This window comes from Onychomys torridus, chromosome 4 (assembly GCF_903995425.1).
Source record: "Onychomys torridus chromosome 4, mOncTor1.1, whole genome shotgun sequence".
In the NCBI taxonomy this organism is placed as follows: domain Eukaryota; kingdom Metazoa; phylum Chordata; class Mammalia; order Rodentia; family Cricetidae; genus Onychomys; species Onychomys torridus.
The window spans coordinates 104,787,345-104,795,686 of NC_050446.1; the positions used below are offsets into that span (position 1 = coordinate 104,787,345).

The 8,342-nt window shown below is 52.8% G+C and overlaps 1 protein-coding gene across 1 annotated transcript; it reads right to left on the reverse strand.

Moving 5' to 3' along the window:
* Positions 1-1,040: 1,040 nt before the first annotated feature.
* On the reverse strand, positions 1,041-7,993 carry Cpxm1 (carboxypeptidase X, M14 family member 1). Its single transcript, XM_036184689.1, has 14 exons — positions 7,730-7,993; positions 6,729-6,890; positions 6,507-6,616; positions 6,273-6,412; positions 6,067-6,157; positions 5,191-5,341; positions 5,006-5,094; positions 4,565-4,688; positions 4,287-4,483; positions 4,006-4,185; positions 3,628-3,925; positions 3,323-3,462; positions 1,519-1,621; positions 1,041-1,419 (listed from the first exon to the last, which is right to left on the reverse strand). Exons 1-14 carry the CDS (start codon positions 7,875-7,877, stop codon positions 1,178-1,180), a joined length of 2,175 nt encoding a protein of 724 aa, XP_036040582.1. The 5' UTR covers positions 7,878-7,993; the 3' UTR covers positions 1,041-1,177.
* Positions 7,994-8,342: the final 349 nt, after the last annotated feature.

Below are 8,342 nucleotides of genomic sequence, written 5' to 3' on the forward strand. Positions count from 1 at the left end.
CAAAGATTCTGTTATGTCCAGTGAAGTAAAAACAGAATGGAACACAGTGGAGAGGAATCTCTGCTGCTCTGAATTGTAACGGGCCTGAGGCTTACCTACATTTTACACATTTCCTTGACAGCTAAGTGAATCAGACTCAGCATCAACCTAACCAAATACAGTTATAAACACCGAAGCAGGGACAGACAAGACGCTGGTTCAGCAGGTAACAAGCCTGATGACCTTTGATTCCTGAGGCCCACAGAGCAGGAGAGAACTGACTCCAGAAGTTGTCCTCTGATCTCCACGTGCATGTGGCACCCACATTAAAGAAATAAAACTTTAAATAGCAACAACAGTAAATAGAGGTTATTAACTTCCTCCTTTTCCCATGCAGTAATTTCAATACCTTTGTACACTATTTCTAGCATGAAGGTTTTCTGTCTGGAATCATTGTAATGGGTTGTTTTCTTGGCAAGACACAGGTTCACAAATCAATTCCTCCTTTAGTAGGAAAGAAACTATCATTTATTCATTGGTACTCACTGAATAGCTGATGAAGTAAATTCAAATGCTTTCAACTGGTCTTTAGTCCCTTACCCATAATCCTTTGCCTGGTGTGGACTTCATCTGAAATCCTAAAACCACCTGTACTACAGCCTTGACTGTTTCGAGTCCCTGCAGACCTCCATTTCCCATGTGTATGACCACGCTGTCTGCACTACAAAATCAACTGTCTTCCACCTTGGCATACCTCACATGGATTGCCTGTCCCCTCCTAACTGGATGCCCCGGAAGGCTGGGCACAGAGAGACACTGCTGACTCTCCACTGCTTGCACACTTGACACCAAGCAGGTGCTTATGGAATGTAATAGCACCCGTGGCAGAAAATTACAGACAGAAGTGAGTTGTTCTGCCAAGCCCCGGGTACCAGGGCTCAGGTGGGATCTTCTTTGTACAGAACGTGCTAGTGTGTACAAGTGCATGCAGAATAGAAGCTCAGAGGCAGGCTGAGCCCTACCCTGGAGAAGGACCTGGGACATGGAGACGACAGGAACACCACGCACCAGGAAGCTTTAATAAGGCAGGGCACCTCTTCTTCTACCCTGTCCTTCCCTTCTCCCCTTCCTGTCCTCCTCCCTCAGTTCTGGACAGGTCCAGCCTGTCCAAGGATATGGCTCTCTTCAGCTGAAGACATTATTTTTTCTGTCCCCTCAGCCGCTCTAGCTTCCTCCGAAGGTCTGGGGGCACCTTAGCCCCCGCTGCCAGCAGCTCTCGAAGCCTCTGCTTAGGAGTCTTGGTGAGTAGGAAATTGCAGGGAACAGGACCCTCTTCAAAGGTGACCTGACAATGCCGTTTAACTGTATGGTAGCCCTCAGCGCTGGCTGTCACCACGTAGTCTCCAGGAGTCAGCAGCCGCCAATAATCTCCGCCCCATGCTGACAGAAGTGAAGGGCTCGAAGTTAGATGGGGTTCAAGGATCTTCAACTCCTGACCAGTCGAAAAGTCCCCAGCTCCTCCCTCTGCCACACACACACCTGTTGTAACATCGTGGTTAATGCCCTCCACAGCAATGACAGCATCTGCAATCCCCAGCTCTGTGTCTTTGTCCCGTACTACTCCTGCAATGCCCATGCGCACCTGTGTAGCAGAAGTTAAGTGGGCTTTTTGTTGTTGCTTATTGTTTTGGTTTTGGTGGGGTGGGTTTGTTTGTGGTTTTCGAGACACGGTTTCTCTATGTAGCCATGGCTGTCCTGGAACTCACTCTGGAAACCAGGCTGGCCTCAAACTCAGAGATCCACCCACCTTTGCCTCTCGAGTGCTGGGATTAAAGATATGTGACACCACTGCCCAGCTGAAGATTTTTAAGGCAAAGTCTCAATATGTAGTCCAGGCTACCTCTGAGCCTGATTCTCCTGCCTCCACTTCCCAAGTTCTGGAATTACAGGTGTGAGTCACCTCAGCCTGTATGAAAGTTTATCAAAGCCTTGAGGTAGATGTAAGATTTCAAGTTAAAGACTAGCCTGGGCTACATAGTGAGACTCTGTCTTAAAATCAAACAAATAAACAAAAAATTTAAAGACACTTTCCCTTTGTGTAAGAACGTGACTTTGAGCCGGGCGATGGTGGTGCACGCCTTTAGTCCCAGCACTTGGGAGGCAGAGGCAGGCAGATCTCTGTGAGTTCGAGGCCAGCCTGGGCTACAGAGTAAGTTCCAGGAAAGGCTCCAAAAGCCACACAGAGAAACTCTGTCCCCCTCCCCCCAAAAAAGTGACTTCATTAACTTTCTGGCTGTTGCCTTGCAAGCTTGATAAGGTACCAGATCTACTGTGATCTGGTGACAAAATTTCTATTAAAAAGGAGAAAAGGGAAGGGAAATTGCAGCTGGGATATGAAATAAATAAATAAATAAATTTATTTGAAAAAAATTATCTCTTAACTGCTAACGTATAACTTTGGGTCTTTCCGAAGTGTGGTGGGGCTGTTGTTATTAAGCTTATCTTTGTGTATGTGCAGGCGTTCCTGAACAGGGCATCAAGGTCCTCTATCTCTCTCCACCTGTTTCTTTAAGGCAGGGTCTGTCCTTGAACCTGGAGTTCACGCTTGGCTAGGCTGGAAGCCAGCAGGGCTCAGCATTTCTTGTCTACCCATCTCGGAGCTGGGGTTACAGGAATTTCTGGGGATGCTCAGTTTGTTACATGGGTGCTGGCATCTGAACTTCAATCCTCTTTTAAAAAATATATATTTTACATTTGTTTATGTTGTGTGGGCCTATGTTTGCATGTGGGGACATGCAAACCAGGACAAGTGTGTGAGGGTCAGAGGACTTGTGGGAGTCAGTTCTCTCCGCCCACCACGTGCATCGCACGGATTAAACTTGGGCTGTTAGGCTGAGGAGCAGGTGACTTTACCTCCAAGCCATCTCATGCTGGGGAGATGTCTTTTGTAGAATCATGGATGCTATTCTTACAGTGCCATCCACAGGGATCTTAGTCCCAGAGGGATGTAACATTTTTACATCTGACTAATGTCTTTTCTAAGAAAAGCTATCCTAACAATGGCAGGTTTGAGACAATTCCAGGGGCCAGCTAGCCGCAGGTCATTCTGGCTTCTAGTTCCACTGGCTTACAATATCTGAAACCACCCTACTAGCAAACTGCACCTCCTCACCTAGATCATTCCAAGACAATCTGATATCACATGTGGCCCACAATGCAGTGGAAATCCAATGCCAGTTAGGACTGCTGGTTTTCCCAGTTCTTTACAGTACAACTCCTGGGCAGCAGGCTGGCCAGGGGTAACTCAAGGAGGGGGGCCAGGAACTGGGGATTCGGATCCCACCTGCTCCAGGTACGTGAGAAGGGCGTCTTTGTTGTTTTCCCACTCCTGAGGCAGCTCCTTCTCATGAGGGAACTTGTCACAGGACAGCTCCACAGTGACCTCAAAGCAGTTGGTGTGTAGGTAGCTGAAGTCATTCATGCCTGGGGACACCAAAGACACTGCAGCGTTAAGTGGGTGGATAGGAGCTCTCCCAGTGCCCTTGAGAGACACCCAGGGTAGGGACTGACAAGTACTACACATTACAAAAGACTATTATGGGCTAGGTGGTTATGGAGACAGGACAAATTCCACTCTCAGGCACATACTCCCAGGAACTGTGTGCCAGTCAGCTCCATTAATGACATTGCCATGCAAGGAGAAGTCCTGGCTATGACAAGGTCGGCGATCTGTGTCTTGCATGACCCTGTTAGTGCCAGCATAGACAGTGCTAAGCCAGCGAAAGACAGCATCATCTGGTGTGGGGGTGAGTTCACGAGCAGCCCACGGCGTCCGGGTCATGTCGAAAGGGTAGGACACCACAAGTTCACCCCCATGGAGGTTGGCACTTAGCACGAATGGAATGCGCTTCATCCATTTGATCACTGCCCACGTTTCAGGAGCCACCTAGACAAGGGTAGGTGAGGATGGGCTGCACACAGAGACAGGGGGGCCTTGCCCTCCACCACTGCCCCCGAAATACTCACAGTGGCATTGGGCAGCGTATAGTAAGTAGGCAGTGGCAGGTGATGGTTGGGGACAGTGTGGGGTACCAGCCCATCATCTTCTGCATACCACAGTGGTGTGTTGAGGTCAGCAAAATTGTGGTTAAGGTCAATGCCCTGGTAGGTCCAGCGACCCTCTGCCCAGCCCACCAGCTCTGAGCCCTGCCAAGAAAGGTCCTTATTCAAGTCAAACAGGCTCTGTGTACCATGGCAGAAGAGACGGGGGGGGGGGGGGGGGGGAGGCCTCACGCCAGGTGGCCTACCCTGTGGTAGGCAGTCTCATAGCCATCGGGATTCATGGAGGGTAACAGGTGAATACGGGTCTCAGTAAGCAGCCGAGTCACTCGTGGGTCCCCTCGAAGGAACTCATGACATAAGAACTGCATCAGAAGCAGAAGTAACTCCCGCCCCAGGGCCTCATTCCCATGCATTCCAGCCACGTAGCGGACCTCAGGCTCTCCTGGAAACACATGGAGGCTCAGAGCCAGCGCATACCGTAGCCTGCGCTGTGCCCAACTCTTCCCATGCCGTCAAAGAGTACCCAGCTCATGCTCCCCAGGCTGGTCTGACATCTCCATCACATACAGCTTCAGACCCTGGTGGCTCTTCCCGATGCTGTAGATGCGGGTGATGTTGGGACACTGCTCATTCACCTGTTTCATCAGCTGGGAGGCAGAGGGGAGCATGAGGTGGTTACACACAGAAGTCGTCAGACCAAGAGTAACCATGGGAGGGCTTACTGAGCCAGAGGTGCACACAGATGGGAGCATCGTGGTATGATCCAGGAAAGGCACAGCAGGCCAGGAGGAAGGGGCAGAGGGGAGGTGTCACAACAGGGTAATTGGAGCAGAACTTGGGGATCAGGAGAAATGGAGAAAAGTGGGACACAGGGACAGGAGACTCATGGGTAGTCACAGCCCGTTCGCCTGGCGGGAAGGGGATAGGCAGGCCTCCTTCCTGGGTCACAGGGGTTGTATCTGACCTTCCTCATAGCCTTATAATTGTGATGCCGGAAGTCCAGAGAGTCAGAAGATCCCAGCGTGTGGGCCTCAGGAGACAGGTCATTAGGATCTGGTGGGAAGTGAATTCCAGGTAAAAGTTAAGTTCGTACTGGAGGATGCCCCTGAAGTCAGACCCTGCCCACACAGCCTTTGCCCAGATGCCCACCTGAGACTGGACAGGCCAGGATCTCTGCCCGGAGGCAAGATGCGCCTCCCTGGAACCAGGTCTGAGGCAGCAGGCGAATGAAGCGAGCCACCTGAGGCTCTGGCAGGAGGTTCAACACTGGGGTCTCTGAGTCTGAATTGGCAGGAAATACCTGGGGATATGGGGTCCTTGCTGAGGATGCTCAGACCTGACACTGGCCCAAGATCCAGGGAAGGAGTTCAGGTTCCCACATCCATGAGCCAACCCTCCCTGGCGGGTTCAGCTAGAGATATGCACGCTATCAAACATGGATCCCCATTTCCATAGCTCCTGCCAATTGGCAACTTTGGGCAGCTGTGTTTTCTAACGTGGTCTCAGCTCGTTGGAGTAACATATCCATTCTGCAGCCTTGTATAAAAGAGGTCCATGAGATGGAAAACCAGAGCCATGGACAGGCAAGAAGTAAATAAGCCAGAGGTGAGAAGGGTGTACCAGGAAGAAAAGCCAGAGGTGAGAAGGGTGTCCCAGGAAGAAAAGCCAGAGGTGAGAAGGGTGTCCCAGGAAGAAAAGCCAGAGGTGAGAAGGTTGTACCAGGAAGAAAAGACAGAGGTGAGAAGGGTGTCCCAGGAAGAAAAGCCAGAGGTGAGAAGGGCACCCCAGAAGAAGCTGCAGCACCCACCCCGTGGTGGAGTTAATGAGGATACCCTAAAGGAGCTTGTGCTGGGTAAATAATGGCCCTGTGAATGCACAAAGTCCTGGATTTGAGCCTTTAGCACTGCAAAAAAAAAACCACTTTCTCCTGGGGCTTAAGTGTGTATCTATTTTTTCTTTGCAGGGAATTCTCACCCTAGCCCAGCACCCCAATGGGCTGCTCCTAGCCAGTGTGGGGTCACTTACCATGTCCAACCCACTACTGTGGTCCCTACTCCTCCACCAGGTCTGGCTGTCATTGCTGAACTGCACTTTGTATGATGTGACCCAGTCGTACCTGGTCACAGAGACAAAGAGAAATATTATACAGAGATACTGCCCAAGTAGTACCATTGCAGGACTTCTGGGTCTGTCCACCAATCACTTCCAGGCTAATAGTTAGCCTGTCTCACCTCCACACAGAATTTCTGCCCTGCGTAACAATTCCCGAGAAGCGGACAGAATTCTTAGCATCCACTTGAAACCAAGGCTCGGTGTCTTGTTGCTCGGCACACCAAGCCCCATCATATAGATCACCATCTTCCAGACCTGACTGTGGACACAAGGTCATGGTGATGAAGCCAGGTAGGCCGACTGACAAGGGCAAGGACAAAGGACGGGAAGGAGGAAGTCCTAAGGCTGCTGACCTGGATGTTGAGCCGTCCTCGGTGTGGCCCAAGACCAAAGGACTGGCTGCTAGAGGCCTCAAGCTGGCTATCTGAAACCCGCAAGGACTCCAGGCCTAGTGGGGGACATCCTGGGGTAAGGACAGACCAGGAGATGGGATTAGATAGAGGGTAACCAGAGCAGCTCAGGGGATGAGCCTGAGCTCCATCCTGTGCCAGACAAGGCCCCTGGCAAGGCAATACCTGGTTCTTGTTTCTTAGGGAGAGGGGGGGACTTTGCTGGGTTGGCGGTCACCAAAGGCCTGGCAGTCACTGAAGGACCAGGTTGCCTTAGCTTCTTTCGCTTCTTGACGATGATTTTTTTCTTCTTGATGACTCGCAGCCGGACATGCTGTTCTGAGGTCTCTAGGGTACCAGGAGGCAATGTACCAGGGGAGGGAAGAATGTCGTGAAACCCAGATGGAATTAGCCCAAGAAGGCACTGGAGCATTTGGGACACTCACTACAATTACCAAAGCATGGCCTTCAAGTCCTGTCACCTCTCCCCAACCTGCCTTTCTTAGTCACGTCCTTGGTGCCCCCTGCCTCTGATCCAGTGGGGAGCAGTGTCGACCCACTAGAAACCCGTCACTTTAAAGATCCGAGTTTAGTTTTTAACCTTCCAGATCTTCTCCTAGCTGCTCCCTCTGCAGTAACACTACCTCCCACCTCTGACTTTGCACCTCCCCGACCATCCTCTAAGCCACCCTTAGCTTCAGACTAGGCCTCGGGTCTTGTCCTGAAGTCTGTGCTTGGCCTACCTGCTAGCCTCAGAGCTCCGCCTTCCCACAGGAAGAAGTTGGGAGGCCAGACAGCCTGCCTGTACCCATGCGGAGCCCGACCCTTTTCCCCCACGGAGCCTCAACACCCCTTCTTTCCCCCTCCAATCCTTGGCCGTCAACTCTCTCCTATACAGGCGCACTCTGCCCCTTTTAGTCTGGTGTCTCTTCACCTTACTCCAGCTCCTCCAGATTCTGGCCTCAGTTTCTCCATTTGTGAAAAGAGAAGGCTGGAATTGGGGCAGCCAGCATCCCACTGGGCCTGCCCTGGAACTGCTGACTAGGTCTGACCAGAATGGGGTTGCTGAGTCAGCAGCCATTGCACAGGGCTGAATGTGTGTCCCTGTTCACAGGGCGAGCTGGAGGACCCAGCTCGGGGAGTGGGTCTGACCTGCTCAGCAGCCGACCGTGGGTCCCAGAGCTCACCATTTGCCTTCGTGGACGGCTGTGTAAAGCTGCTATGTGGGGCCAGGGTTGAGCCCGGTGCCAGGCCCAGCACTGGAGCGCTGGGCGCCCCCAGACTCAGATCGACGGAAGGCGCAAAGGCAGTCACAGCGAGCAAGAGACCCCACATAGCGGGAGGGTCGGCGGGCCCGCGGTGCCGAGGCTCTCGGTGGGTTCTCGCCTTCCTGCGGGCGCCCGCGCAGCCCCCCGCCCCTTCCTGCCCGCCCGCTCTCCTCCGCCCCACGCCCCTCTGCAGCCTCCGGCCCGCCCACAGCCACTCTCCGGAATCCGACCTCCCAGGAGAGGGGAGGGCGGGCTGGGGAGAGGCGCGAGGTCCCCCTGTGGCCGCGGACTCGGGTGAGCCGCGAGGACCCCCGGCGGCGGGCTGGGGCCTGCCCGGCGACCCAGTGCCGCAGCCTCACCGGTGCCCGAGCGACCCTCCACTGTCTGCGAAGCCACCGCTCACTCCATCGGACTGCGCGCTCCCATCCCACTGCAGGCACCCATGCAAGGCGCTTTGCACGTGGTCTGAATTTCAGTCTAACTTCAGTTTACAGACTGGTAAACTGAGGCTCGGAGCGGCGGTTAGTTGACG